Source organism: Thamnophis elegans, chromosome 1 (assembly GCF_009769535.1).
Source record: "Thamnophis elegans isolate rThaEle1 chromosome 1, rThaEle1.pri, whole genome shotgun sequence".
Classification (NCBI taxonomy): Eukaryota; Metazoa; Chordata; class Lepidosauria; order Squamata; family Colubridae; genus Thamnophis; species Thamnophis elegans.
In genome coordinates this window covers 35995494-36015233 of record NC_045541.1, presented here as the reverse complement: position 1 = coordinate 36015233, position 19740 = coordinate 35995494, and the positions used below count along the sequence as shown (strand labels likewise).

General features: G+C 37.1%; 1 protein-coding gene across 2 annotated transcripts in view; it reads left to right on the top strand.

The window, feature by feature from the left end:
- Nucleotides 1-19740, top strand: part of GALNT13 (polypeptide N-acetylgalactosaminyltransferase 13) — a 230149-nt gene that overhangs the window by 127282 nt on the left and 83127 nt on the right. For both annotated transcript variants that reach the window (XM_032217135.1, XM_032217127.1), the window contains exons 4-6: nucleotides 140-306; nucleotides 2908-3115; nucleotides 6189-6359. In XM_032217135.1, the coding sequence (XP_032073026.1) occupies nucleotides 140-306; nucleotides 2908-3115; nucleotides 6189-6359 (546 nt within the window). The remainder of the gene's footprint in view (nucleotides 1-139; nucleotides 307-2907; nucleotides 3116-6188; nucleotides 6360-19740) is intronic.

Below are 19740 nucleotides of genomic sequence, written 5' to 3'. Positions count from 1 at the left end.
TTAATAGTCCACTTTCTTTCTGTATGGAACCTTGCGGCCTAGTCTATGAAACTTTATTAACTTGTACATTGTTATTTAGTGCCATGGTTTCTGAATACATTTTCTGTTGCTTCTTTTCTTTCTTTTTTTCATTTGGCAGATGTAAGACAAAAGTCTACGCTGATGACCTACCCACCACAAGTGTAGTCATAGTGTTTCATAATGAAGCTTGGAGTACTTTGCTTCGTACTATTTACAGTGTTATCAATCGGTCTCCACACTACCTACTTTCTGAGATCATCTTGGTAGATGATGCCAGTGAAAGAGGTAAGGATGTCCAAAAATAAAACTCATTAACATTTGAACAGTATTGTGGGCAAGGGGTAGCTTTCTTTCTTTATATCCTTTCTTTAGTACTACTTAGCAAATCTTGTAACGGCACTATCTGGGATTTTTCTGAAGAGAATGGCTAGAGCAGTGTGGAGGAAAACACAACTTAGAGCCCATTTTACCATTGTAGACAAATGATTATAAAAAGCAAAAAGAATGTGTATTGATGGAGCAGAACAGGTTTTTCTTAAATTTTGATCTCAAGGGAGAAATTACGTGGGATTCTCTGAGAACAAATCACAAAACAATAGAAGTCATGGTGGCACAGTGGTCAAAATGCAGTATTGAAGACAAACTCTCTCCACAGCCAGTAGTTCAATCCTGACTGGGTCAGAGTTGACTCAACCTTCCATCCTTCTGAAGTCAGTAAAATGAGGACCAGATTGATGGGGGCAATATGCTAAAAACACTTTTTTATCTTGTTCAGCTGGAGAATTTGGTCAGACTGTAGAGATGTCTTTGGCCTATTCAACCTTCCCAGCCCACCAAATTTACTTTCCCAGCTGGAGAACTTTTGGAGTGGTAATACAAGACATGTAGTCGATTTTAGTGCCTGTTAAGGGCACTTCAACAGATCACTTGTTGATCATTTATTCATGTAAAAGTGGGATTGCCTTTGCTTTGAAAGAAGCTGTGATGAATTGAATATTATAAAATCTTTCTTAAGACCTGATGTCAAGAGTTCCCTTCTTTTTCAAAATTTCAGAGCATGTAGTGGCAGCCTAGCCATGGCTTGCTTAATCATGGGGTGTTGATTAAGCCATAATTGGCAGGATTAATAGCAGAAGTAAAGTGCTCTGAAGCTATTCTTCCAAGATGAGAAAAACGTGAGCACAATGCATACGTCGGCTCATTCTCTTCATAACAATAAAAAAGTTCCCTGCCTGAGAGAGAAACTGTTTTTTATAATGGCATCTGAATTCAGCTAACTGATTATTATCTCAGGAAGAAGAATGGGTGCTTCCTTCCAGTCTTGCAGCCTGTGGCGTTCTAACAGCATGAAAATGTCTTCAGTCAGTTTCTGATTTTCACAGTGGAACTGAGATACAGTTCTCTGCTACTGAATAAGAGGGAGACACTGGATTCACACATCATATTAAGCAAGGACTATGAAAAATGTGGCCCTGGTTCCACATTGGTCCATTAAAATCCTGTCACCAGAGCCACAACAAGCGACCAGGGGCAATCATTTTAGTAGAGAATGGTCTGAGGGCTAAAAACAAAATGAATGCCTTCAATCTTGCAAAGATTTAAGGAATCCATTTTATTGCTTCTGTGATCTTCCAAAAAATGTGTTCTGGCCCAACCCAAAGGCTGCTTCTGTCCCTCAAGCCAATAGAAATTGTCCAGGCTTGCAATCATTTTGAGGAATTGCTCCTAAATTTCAGAATTCCCTCCCCAGGAAGTGTGTTCCTCCATATGGAGTTGGATCCTTTTGGTGCATATTGAAAATATTATTAAGAAAATATTTGAAAGTACGATGATGACATTTCTGATACTTTTTTATCTCTTAAGGTTGGGCTGCTTTTTATTTTGTGCTTAATAACATGTTTATTTGACTTTTAAGAGGAGTATTTTATAGCATAATCCTGTACCACTTTATTTAGCAATCTCATTAAGTTCAATGAAGCTTGTTCCCTGAAATATGTTTTAGGATTAAGGTAGGGTTTCTTTTAAAAAAAAAAAAATACAAATAGTGTAGCAGTCAGAATCTTTTAATTCATTTTACAATAATCTGTTTATTTCATTTCCCCTGCTATATCATTATTTCATTGTATCCTAGAAGAATATTTTCTTTCTAAATTGCTAAAGAAATTAGAATCAGACTGAGTAGTAGTGACTGCTGTTTCAAGTGGGTTGCAAAATATACTCTAGACTAGAGGGCTTATGATTGATCCTAATCCAGAAATAGAAAGCCTTCCCTTTGTGCCACCATCTGAAGTGAGTACATTCTGTAGGCAATGAAATGATCTTCCATGCTTTGTGGACCCACATTGAGTGCCTACCCATGAATTATATGGGAATGAAGTGGCGTGGGGATTGGTGGCTGCAGGATATCTTTTAAAATGTATATACACAGTTAAAACAGCAATGCAGTTGGTGTTTTATTTGTCTGAATGGTACTTTATTTTTATGCAATAATATATAGATAACTGTATTCTTAAGATCCTGTAAAATAAAGAATGTTGTGTTTAATTGAGTGGTGTTGGTTTTCTATTTTCCTCTTCTTCCTATTGTTCTTTCCCTTTTTGTATTTTATAAAGCAACAAAAGCTCTCTCTTTTTGTTGTTGTTTTTCTCTGTATTCAGAAGTGTTTTACCTTTTTGGTTATTTTTTATGGAAAGAAGAAAGCAGTCAGCTTGTAGATTCTATTCTCTCCTTTCCCTCTCCCTCTCCCTCCCCCTTTCCCTCTCCTTATCCCTATCCCTATCCCTATCCCTACCTCATTCCCATTTCCTTCGAATGTTGGTGGGTTTTTTTCATCTCTTTGTTGAGCTTAAACTTTGTTGTATTTTCTTTCTTAATGGCATTTGGCAGATTTTCTGAAGCTTCCATTAGAGAATTATGTAAGAAACTTGCAAGTGCCAGTAAAAATTATTAGAATGGAACAACGGTCGGGGCTGATTCGAGCTCGGCTTAGAGGTGCTGCCACTTCTAAAGGCCAGGTCATCACTTTCCTGGATGCACACTGTGAATGCACTACAGGTTGGCTGGAGCCCCTGCTGGCAAGAATAAAGGAAGACAGGTGAGAATTAAGAACAGGTTCTGTTACTATGACAGCCTCTGCCCTCCCTCTTCCCTCCTCCCCCCCCTCTCTCTTTTAGGAGTCTGTTTGTTACTAACCACTCTTTTCTTGCTGTTTGTATCTCAACTATCAGAAATGTCTTGCTTCAATAAAAGAACAGAAGAATGCTTGTCTGCTGCTGGAAGCCCATATACTGTACTTTGCTGATGGCTTTAAAACAGTGCCTTCCAGCTTAATGGGTCCATTTTTCCTCTGACTTGTCAGTTAAAAGACCTACTGACATCCAGTGTGAAATATGGATTTGCACCAGGAAGATCTGGATTCATTCACTGAAGTATTTTGCAGTAGTTAAGATTCCTCTAAGAATTGTTTATGTGAGTCTTGCTTTCAGTTTCCACAGGGAAGGTGAGGTAAGAATATAATAGTATCTAAACATTTGTTTTCTGTGGCCCAATCAGCCATTATAATCAGGTAAAAAAAATCCCGGATGACATAAATACTAATTTGTAGAAAATGCAGAAAGCAAATACAGTTTCAGAACTTTTTCTATTATCTCACATGGGAAATGCTTTATGACCTCTTCAGAGACATTCAAAAGAAAAGGTGGTGCTTCCCTCTCACAGTTGCCTGCTATTTTAGACACACAAAGATATGTAGATGTACTTGAATAAAGCCTATGCATTCCATTAATTAAGATTTTGCTAAGAATTAATAGTTCCAAAATAATAGAGCCTGCAATTTCCCAAGAATACACAAAAGAAGGCATATCTTCACATAGACAATATGTGATACATAAGATGGGGGCTACAAATATGGATGGTTTTCAAAGGGAATTTTAAAAAGGATAAGATTATCAATAGCTTCTAGCAATTACTATAGCAGCATATCTACAATACAATGTGACTTGCTGTATCAGAAGCAATTGCTTGGAAATGCAACTGGGAGGTTTTGTATTCAAGTCCTGCTTGTTGAATTCCTTCAGCAGTGAAACTGTTGGGCTCGGCATGTTGAAAATTTGGAAAATGCCTACTTTGAGTCTGCTGGTGTGTCTCTCACACTCAGGCACCCCTGAACAAAAGAGAAACAATTACATCCTATCCAATTGGATAGAAAATGAATCTAGACAAAAGCAAATAGAAAACTGAATAAATTGGGAAAGAAAACAGAATTATAGGGGAGGAGTTGAATTAAAAGGCAATTGAAATGGAAAGGTAAATGGAAAGATAAGAATATAGTAAAAATGATGTAAATGTTAAATATGTCGACACAAAAACTGTACCCATTGCCTCTATGGCCCAGAATTCCCCACAATCTGCCACATACCACTTAACTTCAAGCAAGGCACTCTCTTCTGTTAACCGGCATTCAGCAACACCAGCTAGGTCTTCAGAGTTTTCCAAAATGTGAGTGGAATCAGGACTAGCCTTTATTATTATTTTATTTTATTTTATTACTTTATTTTATTTTCTGCCCATTTCTCCTCAGCATGACTCTGGGGGTCTTAGTAGTAATCTTATTAGTCTGTTGTTCCAGGTTGTAGGAACAGCCAAGGAAAAGGCATGATTTCTAAGACCCACTAAATAAAAATCCCTAGCAGATGGAATCTGCAACATATTCCTCCTGCCCAGCAATAATGGAATACTTAGAAACAAATAACCTGGAATCATGGCATGTAAGGCTTTACAGCTAATAACGGCACCTTGAATTGCACCCAGAAGTCAGTGCAGTTTGCGGAGCAAACCATGGGCTCTGAGAGACCCAACCAATAACTGCTGCATTCTGGAACAAATGAAGCATATTGGCATTCTTCAAGCTCTCTCTCTCTCTCTCTCCCTCTCCCTCTCCCTCTCCCTCTCCCTCTCCCTCTCCCTCTCTCTCTCTCTCTCTCTCTCCCTCCCTCCCTCCCGATCACACACACACACTGATAAAAAAAGCATATTTTAACCTGCCCCTGGCTCTCTTAGCATAAGAACAACACAAGAACTCAGTGAAAAGACAATACAGAATGGACCTGAAAACAGCTTCTGGAAATGTTGGACAGACCACTCAAAACATTGATCATTTCATAGAGCCAGAGAACTGGAAGTGGCCATTGAGAATATTGCATGCAAATCCCTCTTCGATGGAGTCAGTGAAATGAAATCATGTTGACAGATGGATGCCTAGCCTCTTGTTGTATATTTTTCTGTGGTTCCAGTCATTAATTGCATTGTGAACTGAATCTGTCATCTTTGTTTCCATATTTATAGCTTGAATTCTACATACCCAATTTCCTTTATGTCCCCCTCCCCTCCTTTTTCTCATTAAGTTTCTTGGAAATGTATGTTTCTGATTGTTTTCTCGCCGATAGACCTCACCGGGTGAAAAACTATTACTATTTTTGTCTTCATCAGTATAGCTAGATGTTGAATCTGAAACTAAATAAAAAGCTTCTTTATACAGTGGATGAGTGGAAACTCAACAAACATTGGTCCATTTCCGATCTGTGGCTTCTTATTAATAGTTTGTATATTGAGCTTATCCATTTGGGGTTTGCTTGAGGAAAACATATGCTGTGCTTTGGGGTAAAAAAAGAAGAAGCAAGACCCAAAGAGAATTGTGCATATTTATATGGTATGGATTTCGCAAGGTATGGATGTGCTTAATGCGCCATGAATAATGTCTGGATTTTAAAAACAGCAATCCGCTCGAATGCTTGTGGAAGCAGGTATTTGTTTGTGTTTCCTAACTTGGTCACAGTTCATATCTCCAAACGGATGCTGCAATCTCTGGAGCTTTTCCTACTTTCAGTTGCCAAGGTTGCATGGATAAATCTTCAAATATATTGTTAACAATGTTTAGGAAAGGGAGCAGAGAGTTGCTGTAGTCAGAGTCTCATGCTGTCCTGCTTTCATGCTTTCTTCTCCTGAGTAGATTTCGAATGTATTTATTTCATCAAGGTGTTAATAGATTTCAAAAGGAATTCAGCCCTTTAGATATAGCTTTACCTTTCTGGATGTGTGTGTATGTGTGTTTGGACCAGGCAGAGTTCCTTGCAAGGAAAATACATTTGCATTTTTTTGTTGTTTTATAGGAAAATTGTTGTATGCCCAATTATTGATGTAATCAGTGACGACACATTTGAATACATGGCGGGATCAGACATGACTTACGGAGGATTCAACTGGAAACTCAATTTTCGTTGGTACCCTGTTCCCCAAAGAGAAATGGACAGAAGGAAAGGAGACAGAACTTTGCCTGTGAGGTAAGTAGTAGAGACAGAGGATGTTTTATGAGCATTAATTGGTGTGTGTTTGTGTGTGTATACCTATGACTGCATGTATTTATAAGACTTAGATTTACTTACACAGGATCATATACCATTTAGGTCAGGAAAATACATGGTGAACTTCATTGTGGTAGGAAATAATGAATGAATGAATAGTGGGGACAAGTGGGAGTTTGACAATAGGAATTGTAGGGAAAAAACCTTAACAAAATGTCCCTCTAAATCAATACTGTACTCCTAAGCTGAGAGCCTCAGCAGGAAACCAAAAGAAATCAAAGCTTATTACTGATGATCACTTCAAAAATAATGAAGTTCTGATCTGCAGCACTTGGACTATGTTTAATGCTCCCTGAAAACATCCTGGCATGTATTTGTGGCAAGTTCAAACTTGTGCATTTTCAAGAAAAAAGAAAAACCAGAGGATTAGAGTGGTGGCGCAGTGGTTAGAATGCAGTATTGCAGGCTAATTCTGCTGACTGCCAGCAGTTCAATCCCCACCAGCTCAAGGTTGAATCAGCCTTCCACCCTTCAGAGACCGGTAAAATTGGGGACCCAGATTGTTGGGGACAATATGCTGACTCTGTAAACCGCTTACAGAGGTCTGTAAAGCACTGTGAAGCAGTATGTAAGTCTAAGTGCTGTTGCTATTTCCGCATAAAGAAAGGGTGAACATTGATCAGACCAAAGAAGGTGCTACAATAGACAGAGAAAGTAACTTTCCCTAAGGAGGAAACTCAAACCAAGGAGCCATCCCAATGGGTTGGAGTGAATAGCAGAAGTAAGAGGCAAAGAAGATACTGTGCAGTGCTGAGACTTAGATTCAGCTTTTAGGATCTCTCGGAAGGAGGCTCTGAGCCTTTAGGAAAATAAAAAGAAAAATTGAGGAGTAGGAGGATGGTGGGTCCTGAAGGGCAGAGAGAATACAGCTGCATCCTCCAAGTAGACAAAGAGAAACTGAAATTATAAGAATGTATTAACCAGACCCATCAGGTAAGGGTGTTAACTGCTAAGAGTGCTGAGCTATGAAAAAGGGATTCTCAAATGTATCAAGACCACTGATAGTTATTGTTTTAGCAGGATAGAAAAGTGTGCAGCAATGACAAAACTGACTGTATGTATTTGTAATGCAAGTTTAACTAAATTCCAGCAGGAATGGCCCTCTTAGATACAAGTCCTCTTACATCACACGGGAAAATAGGTTTAGACATTTGAAATGTGATTTATAAGAAAAAAAAGTTAAAGGATTAATTTAAAAATCAGATGAAACAATTTAAATAAATATAAGAGATAATCTCCAATGTATCAAGAACAAAGGACAAATAAGTAGTGGCTGGTGCCTAGGGACAATGGAAGGGAGGAAAAAAATGAGACCTGGAAAGTTCCTCCTTTAAGATTTTTTAAAAATGATTTTATTTTTTACTTGTTTTGATATTATACTTTTCTCTATCCATATTATTTTTTAAAATATCAGCTTTGGTATTATATTTTTCTCTTATCAGTACCATTTTTAAAATATAAAAAAATACAGTACAAACAAAACTCAGAAAAAGAAAAATAGAGAATAGAAAGTGCAAGAAAAGGAAAGAAAAGAAAGAGGAAAAATAATAAAAAGAGAAAAGAAGTATTTAAAGAAGTGATTTCTGATCTTCATGACACTTAGAAATAAACTTAGTGATTCTTGACCTCCCTTATAAGCTTACATGCAAAATTATCTTATTTTTATAAACCATCTCTTATTTATACACAAATGCATAAATCATTAACACCTTATTCCTAGATTATTATAGAAACATGCTTTATTTTAACCTTGGTCAAACAAGCCAACCTTGTACTCCCTTTGCTTCTAACAATCTTTAATTCAGATGTTGTGGGATTTGATTTCTCCAGCTTTTCTTTTTCCCATTGTGAAGGTTCTTTGCTCTCCAAGGACCACAGGATAACAAATCTGTAAAGAATGCTTTATTGAAACACATACCAGCAGGCTATTGCTCTGGTCATCGCCATCCTTCTAAGCTTTGCAAGTGATAAGCTTTGCCACGTGAATAGGTCTTTAAAACTTGGTCCTTTGATGCTTATTCTTTTATTACTTAGTTCAAACTAAGTAATAAGTCAAATTCTATTGTCAAATGTCAAATACTGTTGTCTTTAAAGTAATGCACAACCTTTGTCTTTTTCCAAATGTTCTTGCACTAGATGGGATGAGGTACTCCTACAGTGTGGTTACTCACTTTCTATTTGCTGCCAAGCTCCAAGCAAAGGTCCAGGCTCCAGGCAGAACTCCCACCATGATATGCTTCTTACTGTAGCTTGTGGTCCTGACAGTTGAATAGTCTTGTACTAGACATTTGTTGTGCTTCATCTTCTATAGGCCATTTGCCTTTAGTGTTCCGGATAACCTCAGTTTCTTTCCCATTTTGCCTTAGCATTTGCTTTTGTAAACTCTCAAGACTAGAGAGAGGGTGAAGCTGCCTCTGAATGTCAGCATGTCCTTGAAAATACTAAGAGTGTGGCTTAATTAGCCCAGCAGCTGGAACACCAGCTTACATGCTTGTTAGTACAGGTCTAAGAGAAATGGGGGTGGGGGGAGGCAGGACTTTTCTGCATGATTGCAGCTGCTTTTCAAACAAGCATACAACAAAGGTTGCTTCTTCAGGCCTTTAACAAAAACTCTTTTGTAAATCCATAAGGAGTCATTTTTCATGCCATTCCCGTGGTTTATCATTTGTATTTCTATTTTAGCTGTCACCTCTGTTTGATAAGCCACATTTTTTAAAAAAAATTTCCAGCATTTCTTTGTTTTCTAATATTTCTGCATCAGATGAGGTTTGTTTCCGCTCTTTTAGATCGAAAGGTATTTGCTTTTGAATCTAGCATTTTTTCTTTAACATCTTTTGGAAATAATCTATCAATAGAAGCAGATGTTGATATTGTGGTTGCTAGATTTCTGTTCTATTCTTCAAATATCTTCTGGAATATTTAAAATTTAAAACCACTTTCTGTCATTTTGTCCCAATGCTAACAAAACCTATTTTTTCATCATTTATGCCTAGGGTCTTTAGTCCCTAGTGTCTACTTTTTGAAATCATAAAGTCTCAAATTTACGTTATGATTTAAGGTAGACTAAACATTTTAGTTCTCAGGAAGATGCTATTTATTTACATAATTATTTTCAAAATCTTATAGCAAAAGTCCTACTGTTCCAAATTATTTGGCTCCTTAACTCATTTGTAACTTTTTTCAAATTAAAGTCTTAACTGGGCCTTTGCTATTTTTTAAAAAAAGTTCTTTACATTGTAAAGCTTATAGTTCATTTTTATTTTATTCTTGAATCGAGGTAAACTGACAAGGTAGCTTTGCAAACTTGGGTTTGGTTTTTTTTGAAGATCTCTTTTAGTCTTAAATCAGTTAATTAGGTAATTTCCCAAAGTGGTTAGAAATTAGTGAGCCTAGTGTCCTTAAAACAACTCCTATCAGATGGGAAAGTGATTGCTTTGCTTCATCTCCCAGTGCTTAAGCCCATGAAAACTGTTCTCTTGCAAAGAGTAGCTGTCTAGAACCCACCAGAAGTGGGTGATCTCCTGTCCTCTCCTTATCCAGAGAGGTTCTGTGGGGCCAGTGCTTCTTGCCAGTCTTTTGTTGTGGCCACAATATCATCTCCACCTGTTTGGAGATGTGCTGACTCGCTATTCCTCACAGGGAAGTCTCCACAAATAACAGTGAAGATTAAGAAGGACAGTGTGGGTAGGGAATTAGACACATCACAAAATAGAACCACTGCTTCATTTGAGTTGGAAAGCATACTTTTATTTTGATGCACTTTAAAATTTCACACTTTAGGCTTTCTCAAAAATATACTTTTTTCTGTGTTCCTATCGACTGTGGTAGACAAAATTTTACATCACAGTTCATTAGATTTTTAGAGTTCGTGAGATTCATATATTCATTCCAAAACAAGCAAATAAACAGAAAAAAAGAACAAGAAGCATAATATAGCAAGGCCACTTCTCTGAAGCGAGCAACATTGTGCAGTATCTTTCCAAAGTAGGGTGTATCGTACGACTATATCAGTCTTTTCAATTAAAATAAAATCCCACTTAATGAAATTTTACATTTGTTTAATCTTTCGAAATGGATCTTTTGCTAACATAACAATAGCAACTCACAATAATATTTACTTTTGGGGTAGTTGGTTATGCTGCCTGGGGAGGAATGTATAGGAAACCTATACTTAAGAGTGTGATTTTTTAACAAAACATTGGAGTGATTTAGGATGAAGCACCTCTAAGAATCATAAGAAAGCGTAATGTAGTGCAAATGTTTTGCCCCTCTTGTTTATTGTACTTGCTGTTGATTTGATTAACTGTGATGGATGGAATAATGTGTGGAAGGACATTTATAATTCTCTTGCAATTGGTATACCATCTCCTAGTAGATGTTAAGCTTACTGGATTCTTAAGCACTGTAGCAGCAGAAGGAAGGTATTAAAATAGCACAGCCCATAGATTAATGAAGTTCAACTGTGCTTTGACAGCATTTGGGGAATTTATTGACACCATGATAAGTGATTCAGTTAAAACCCTGAAAAGACTGTGGCATAGAAATGTCTGATACACTTGGCCCTGTCCAGATGATGCAAAGCTCTCATGCAAAATAGCTAAACAGACTTTTGAATTGTTTAGCATGGAATGATTTCAACAGAGTTATAGAGTGACAATTTAATAAACACAATGCAGAGTCTTTCCAAAGACCACATTATACTGTGACCTTAGTGATGGTGCAGAAAACCAAACCTCATTACATCTGCTTTGCTGGCCATTCCAGTAGAAGCTTCACCTGTCTGTGAACACACAGGTAACGGGAACAACTTTTGCATGCCTTACAAAGGAAGAAGCTGCCTTACTGCTTTAAAAAGATGCTACATTCACACACATTTTTATGATTCAAATCTTTGAAATGCTTTGTGCCCTAGGAACACATCATCAAATGCATCTTCCCCCCAGTGACTGACTTACTCTAGTATGTAAGATGATTAACCAGATGCCTTGACACATTTTCTTTATTTCAAAGCAACCATGATTGTTGCTAATTGTATCAAGGAAGTAAAGGGCTTCTTGATGTTCTTTTGCTGTCCTTTGTTCCTTTTGACCACTTTTTTTTTTTGCATTTGAAATCCTCCAAAACTTTCTTTTAGAAAAAGGTGGTAATTGTGTATGAGAGACAGATGAGCTTTGATTAGGAAAGACCCTGGATCACATATTTTCCAGATGTGAGTCTTTAGAGATTAGATGGAAGAAGCTGAATTTATTAAATTCTAGACCATGTGCTGAATATTAACACTGTATAGAATTGTTAAAATGAAACAGGCACCCAAAATAGAGAACTATTTCATTATATCATTGAAATAGATAGAAAATACTATGTTTCCCTGAAAATAAGACAGGGTCTTATTTTCTTTTGACCCCTGAAATAAATGTTTGTCCTTATTTTCAGGGAGGTCTTATTATTTTTGAGGTGCAGGAGGCAGCGAACATGGTCACCTCATGGATATTGTTGTGTTGCAATACTTTTGGGGAGGGCTTATTTTAGTGCATGCGCTCAAAAGCCCAATTGGGCTTTTTATCCAGGGAGGTCTTATTTTCGGGGAAACAAGTCAAGTGATTACATAACTTGAGTAATGCATTAGTTACATTTATGCAGCATTTTTTGTAATAGTAGCTTCCTTTGTAAGGAAAGAGAAAAGGAATGACCATAATTCCTTACTAGGCATGGGTTTTGTGTAAAACTGGTTCAGTAAGAAACACTGCAATCAATCATGTCTGTTTAGCTCTTGGCCTTATAGAATTATCAAGGTAATCAACTTCCCATTTAATAGGCTGAGTCTATTCCATATACAGACACTGAGCTTGTCAATCGAAAGGTCGGCAGTTCAACAGTTTGAATCCCTAGCGCCGCATAATGGAGTGCACTCCTGTAACTTGTTCCAACTTCTCCCAATCTAGAAGTTCGAAAGCACATAAAAAATGCAAGTAGAAAAATAGGGACCACCTTTGGTGGGAAGGTAACAGTGTTCCATGTGCCTTCAGCATTTAGTCATGACCATGGAGACGTTTTCCGACAGCACTGGCTCTTTGGCTTTGAAATGAAGATGAGCACTGCCCCCTACAGTCGAGAACGACTAGCACATATGTGCGAGGGGAACCTTTACCTTTATTTATTCCATGTATTGTACTTTAAAGGAAAACTTGAATTTCACACACCAACAAAATAAAAATATATCCACAAAAAAGCTATATAGCTAAAGAACCTAAGAATGATTATGTTAATATGAACGTTTAAACATTTTGGATTATAATTGATATTTCTCACTATCTTTAAAAAAGATACATTTTAAGTTACTAGGATTCAAGAAATTGCAAAATGGATAGAATGCACACTTGAAAATATTTATTCTTGTGTTTCACATGAGCTACAGTGAATTAATGAGATGTGTGTGATTGTAAATGCTTCTGTAGGTCTATTCAAATAGTTGGTCACATTTCTTAATTACAGAATTTAAAATATTGTGTTGGAAAGGAAAACCTTTCATCTATTTGGCAGAAATAATCAAAGTAGATCATAGAATGTCTTCCTTTCCAGCAATTAAAATATCTTCCTGGCACTTTGCAAATATAGAGTCCCAGAGCTTGATATCTTTCCTTTTTAGTTTTTTCTTTGGCTTTTCTCAGAAAGTTCTGCAAAACTTTAACACATCTCCTTTGCAAATACAAAATGAAAAAGATACCCAAGTCACTCTTCTGATGCATTATTTATATATCATTCTTAATTAAGACGGCAGCCAGTTCCAAGTGTAGTTATCTATATCATTCTTGTAATCTATAATTTTTAAATCCAGATTTGAATCCACCTCAGTCTTTGTTGAAAATAGACAATCTTAAAAGTAACTTCTGAATACTTTGGTTCTGAATATCCTTAAATTTGTCCCAAGTTAGAATAATTTACTCCATATGATATTAATGGCTCTTTTCTCATTTAATTATAATGTTTAATTCTTTCTAGTTACCTCTAGAATTCAAAGACCCTTCTTATCATATATTTTTCCAGATAAACAGTATTTTTCTGTGGGAACATGTTTTATACTTAATATCAAAATGTTAATGTTTTTTCTCAAACAATTACATTTTTTCACAGGAAAAATCCTTAAATAATTTTATTTCTAATTTTAACCCTTTAATCCATTTGTAACTTTCCAAAATCAATATTTTCATCACTCTTTTGATGTTTATTTCAAAAGAAATTTTAAAGTCTTTAAACTTGCCTAGAACTTTTTTTCAATGTATTGTAGTGTATTCACATGATGTAATGAAACTTCCAGGTTCTTAATATCGAAAAAGCACTTAAGCAATTTCCAAAAGTGATTAAGATTAAGAAAAGAAAGCATGCAAATCCAGTGTCATTTTGAAGGCTTGGAACTGTGGCTTAGGCATGGATAGCATAGCATAGCATAGCATATTCCTTATTGTCCAAGTATGATCATTAAGACATCACCCAGTTTCATTTGTATATCCAGACTAATATATCCAGTATAGTCCATGATGTATCTAGTTTGATCGGCTTCGAGGGGAGGAGCTGCCGCCGTCGGGAGCTTAAAAAAGCTCCTGCCAGGACTCTGGTTCGTATATCTTATAAGATCTATAGATATCTCCCCTTTCTGGCAGAAAGGGGCAGGGAGGAGGTCAGTCGTTAGGATCTCTTTGTAATTCATAGCTTTTTTTTGCTGTGAATGGAGAAGAGATTCAACATTAGCTGAGCCTTTACTCCGGCCAGTTTTCCGCGCTGCCTTTTTTGCAGCCTAGGCAGATTGCCTCCCCCCCCAGGACAAAGCTAAGCTATTTAAAAGCCAATCCGGGCGGGGACCATTCCCGAGGAATTTCTTCTATTACTATTTAAAATACCAGCTTCAATTTCGCAAAAGGCTCCCTTTCTTTTTTAGCTGCGTCACAAGATGGCGATCTCGTAGCTTTTGTGTTTGATCTGACGGAGCTAGTTGACCCTACCCTCCTGAAGGCTTCTCCGTACTAATTGCTAAAAGATTAACTGAGGGGAGCACAGACTTTGATTTTTGGCTCGCTTGATTGCTTGTCTTTTATTTTTATTCTGGAATGGCTCCCAAATCTAAACAGAAGCGCTTCTTTAATAACATATCTATGAAGGCGCTACCCCTGTCTCCTACACCCTCCACGGGAGATTTGCTAACACAAGAATTCCTTCTCAAAACGCTTAATGATTTCAGACAGGAGATTAATCAACTGATATCGGATTTATGTGATCAATTTGATGCTAAAATTGCTCAGGCAAAGCAGGATATGATCGGTGTAATGACAGTCATGACAGATTATATTGCTGAAACAGAGGACAAATTGGAACTTTTGGAAGAAACTAACCTTAATCTGATATCAAAAATTCAAACGTTAGAACAGGAAATTGAATCTGCCCAAAAAGAACTTGTCATGATAAATTATAACAAGACTGCCTTTGCGATACGAGTTAGAGGACTGCGTGAAAATCAACAGGAGAATTTGAAACAGACATTCTTTGAGGCTTTCAGTCGCTTGGTGGGAAGTCCGGGACTTAACTTTGATTGGCAGATTCAAAGAATTTACCGCCAGAATTCCTGGGTAGCAAAACAGCGACAGCTTCCGAGGGACATAATAATATACTTTACTACAAGGGAATCTAGAAATGAGATAATACAGAGGCTCTACGGAAAGAGGTTGAGAATTGGTGGGGAAGACTTGATTGTTTTTAAAGAGATACCATTTCAAATATTAAGAACAAGAAGACAGTACGCTTTCTTAACCGAAGAACTCAGAAACTCTCAGATTTCATACAAATGGGAAGTCCCAGCTGGTATTACAGTTACATTTGGCAACCAAAAACATCGCATTAACTCCGTTTGTGAAGCCCGAAAATTTTACTACGAGACCCTGAAGGCGGGACTTCCTGATTCATCCGGATCTGGGGAGAGACAAGGAGAAGGAGAAGACAAACAGCGAGACACGTGGCTACAAGGCGGAGGGTGTTGTTTTTCTCTTCCGGAAGGGCAGAAGACTAAGGAATAAAGACTAAGCGATGTTTGTAAAGTTTTATGATTTCCGTCTGGGAAAAGTGGCATATCGATGATGAGACATGGAGACTGAAAGAAGCGTTGCTGATTGTGGACACATATTGTACAGAAGTTTTGTCTGAACTCTAACTCAAATTGTGCATGAACTATTTTCTTAGAGCGGAAATTGTGATCTTTTTGAGTTGCGGTTTGGGACGAACGGAGTTGGGAGGTGCGTGGGAGAGGGAAGGGCAGCGAAAGTTTAATTAGATTACCTGGGGCTAGAACGCAAGCTGATGTTTGTTTGAGTTGCTATTTCAATATAAGGTCAAGAAAGATTGGTTGGAGAATCTTCAGGAAAGTGGAGTAAACATGGGAGGAGCAATGAATGTGGATAAAATATATATGTGGATATGGATAAAGGCAGGGTGGAAGGTAAAAAATTTACATGTGGAGGTGGGTAAGGATAGAAAGGGAGGTGTTGGAAATGAAAAATGAAAGAAGTATTTGAGTTTAATGGTGTTATAGAAAGGTTTGGATATTTGGATAAAAAAGAGATAAATTAAAGGTCTGAATAGATAGACAAAGCAAGGAGACTTTTAGTTGGGGAATTCTAATTGATCAACTTACCTGGCTCTAATACAGTTTGAAACCCTGCAAGTAGCAAAATAATCGAAATTTGGAATGAGTCACATTGTTTAAGATTTACAGATAATGGGAAGCTGTGTTAACGTAGTGGGTTTATTGACCCTTTTTGTTTTTTTCTTCTTTTTGTGTGTGAGTGTGGGTGTTTTTTTTTTTTTTTTTTTTTTTTTTTATTTCTTATTTTCTACTATTTTTCCTTTTTCTTTTTGGCTTTACTTTTATCTTATTTTTTTTAATTTTAAAGTTAGCTGGCCTTATTATACTCAAATGCTTGTTAAAGAATTATGCCGGGTATGGGACCTGCGAAGCCGTAAGGGGGTTGGGGAGGGGGGATTATAGGGGGGAGGGGGGAGGGTGGAATTATAGTTTCAATCCTTAGAACAATAAGAATTCACTTGTGTACTGTGGCTCGTTTTTCTTTTTTTTTTCTTTTTTTTCTTTTTCTACTTTTATTGTAAAAAACAAATTGAATTGTATGGATACACCAAAGTGAGGAGAAGACGGAAAGAGAAGGGAGAAGTAAAGAGGGAGTGAGAGGGAATGTAAGGAGGGTGAAATGGAGGGAGGGGGAGACGTCTGAGGGGGTAGGGAAGTAGAAGAGGGGAATGCTGGAGGGGTGAAAGGAAAGTTGGAGGGGGAGAAGAGAGGGTGTATGGGGGAATGAAGTGTTATGTTGGGTTTTTTTTTTTTCTTCCTTTTTTCTTTTTTTTATGCACAGTATATAAGTGATTGTATAAAATGAAAATGAAAATGATGTATCTAGTTTGATCCAGTATAGATAACGATTCTCTTGGCTTACAGAGCTCTAACCCACCCGAAACCATTTGTCTTATGGTCTCTTCACAAGGAAGTACTGTCAGGTATGCACATGGGCAGTCCTGAATCCTCTGTTTGTCCAGAGAGCAATTTTAAGATGTCGGTCCATTTGCCAATTTGTGCAGTTATCGTCTTTGCTCACTGCAGAGCTGTCATCAATTTGTCATAGCTTCCCCAGAAATTCTTTTTATCTCAAAAACAATTGCTGAAAAATTATTCAGAGTGACTGAATAAGATATCAAAACAAGACAGAAGAGAGGAGGTCACAAAGATTGAAGCCAAGGGTTCAACAAGAAGCTCTTGAGGGATTCTATCACCTATTTTTTTTATTGGTGCATTTTTTCTTTTTCTATCTTAAATAAATTATGTCTCTCTACTGTCACATGCTTCCCTTTAAATCCTTTCAGAAAAATATGTGGCTGATGGACTAATGGATTTCTCTGGTATTTTGAGGCATTTGTATTTAAAAATAACAAGGCTTTGCTAATTGCCTTGCATTAATTTAAATCTTGTAATAATACCAGATCTTCCTAATGAGTTATGAGGATCAGACTCAAACAAATTATGAAGCTTATACTTAACAGCAAATGATTTTATCAATACATACATTCCTTTAAACACAAGTAAATGTTGTCAGCATTAATTGCATCCAAGAGGTACAACACTATTCTTGCTTATGCACCATTTTATTTTAAGCAACTTTCTGTTGCTACACCTCTCCCAATATTTGTAGGGGGAATTATTGAATTGTAAGTTTCTAGAAATATTTTTAATAGTTTTGATGCTTTCAGAAGTCAGAGACAGTGTTGACATACTGCAGCTAATTTACCATATTTTTTGGAGTATAAGATGTTCCGAAGTATAAGACGCACCTAGCTTTTGTGGAGGAAAACAAGAAAAAAAATCTGCCTCTACTTGACTGAAAACTGAAACAGGCTATTGACTGTTTGCTGCAAAGAGGCAAATTGCTGGGAGACAGAGGCGAAAGGGTGAGGGCCAGCAGGTGGGCGGGGCTACATTCAGTGTATAAGACGCACCCAAATTAGGGGGGGAGCGCATTTTATACTCTGAAAAATACAGTATCTCTATAGTTAACTGCTACTCAGGTGTTTAAAACATTGGCTTGTTCCAAACAGACAGGCCACTGAATTTTGGGCTGCCACCTCTGACATTGAAAAATCACAATATATATAAATCATTCAGAGGAGGCACAATTTTGTGTAATTTTCTTCCTACTCTGTTATGTACTGTTCATTTGAACATGCCAATCATATGGTTATTTGCCTCGCTGAGCCAGCTTTGTGGAATACTTGCATTATCTGCCTATCATACATTACATATTCATAAATACATTTTATGTAGTACTAACTTAGATATAAAAGAAATAGGAATGATCACGTCTAACTAGCCCATTTTTCATTCTCCATGGCTGTTTATAGAGTCAGTGGAATCTACCTTCTTAATGAGAAAAACGTACTATTTTTAAGGAATAATAAATGTACACTGTTTCAAAATTATCAAGGAAGTGAATGAAGGAGGTATCAGCTTTGCTGAAGTTGCTAGGATTTATGGCAAAGGTTAATTAATTTAGAGACTGTTGTTAAAACCTGCAGGTAATTGTTATTTAAGGCAATTAAGCAGAAAATAAAAATAATTTACTCTGAGAGCTTTACAGACACCTCCGTTACCATTACTGCAATGAAAAGAACTTTTAGATTATTTTAAAAACAGTAATACCTTAGTGTTAAAAACAAATATTCAGAAACACTTCGCAGCAAATTTAGTCATTTTGTTTCAAATAAATTTCTGAATTTTACTGTTTATCACAATTATGCATCATTTAATTACCTTACAATCTTTAATAGTCAGCTCAATTCATTTTATTTAAAATGATTATTTAATTTATTTGTTAAAGGTATATGCCAGGTGACTCTGAGTGGTTTACAGACCATAAAAAAGATAAATACATAAACAATTATAATTACATTGCTAGATAAAGAGTAGAACTAAAGAGTTAGACAGCATGAGAATGAGATCTTCTTACTCCATCAACCAGTTCCAGCAATGAGCGCCTCCTTAAAGGTCCCAAGCCAACCAGCAAAACCAGGTTTAATAGCCTCCCAGAATGCAGTTCTCACTTTCCATGGTAGAGTTTCCACAGGACTGAGGTCACACTAGTAGAGGAAGTCCTCAACTTGCAACAAATTATTTAGCGACCATTCAAAGGTACTATGCCACTGAAAAAAGTGACATGCTTGTTTTTCACACTTATGACCAGAGGTGGTATTCAGCAGGTCCTGACCAGTTCTGGAGAATCGGTAGCGGAAATTTTGAGTAGTTCAGGGAACCAGTAAATACCACCTCTGACTGGGCCGCCCCATCTATTTTCTGCCTCCCAAATCCCAGCTGATCAGGAGGGAATGGGGATTTTGCAGTATCCTTTCCCTGCCAAGCACAGCAAGCTAAGCCCACCAAACCATGCCACGCTCAACAAGCTACGCCCACAGAACTGGTAGTAAAAACATTTGAATTCCACTGCTGCTTACGACCCTTGCAACATCCCCATGGTCATGTGATCAAAATTCAGATGCTTAGCAATTGATTCATATTTATGATGGCTGTAGTCTCCCGGGGTTCATGTGATCACCTTTTGCGACCTTCTGATAAGTAAAGTAAATGGAGAAACCAGAGTCATTTAACAACCATGTTACTAACTTGACAACTACAATGATTCACTTAACAAATGTGGCAAGAAAGGTCGTAAAATGGGGCAAAGCTCACTTAACAAATGTC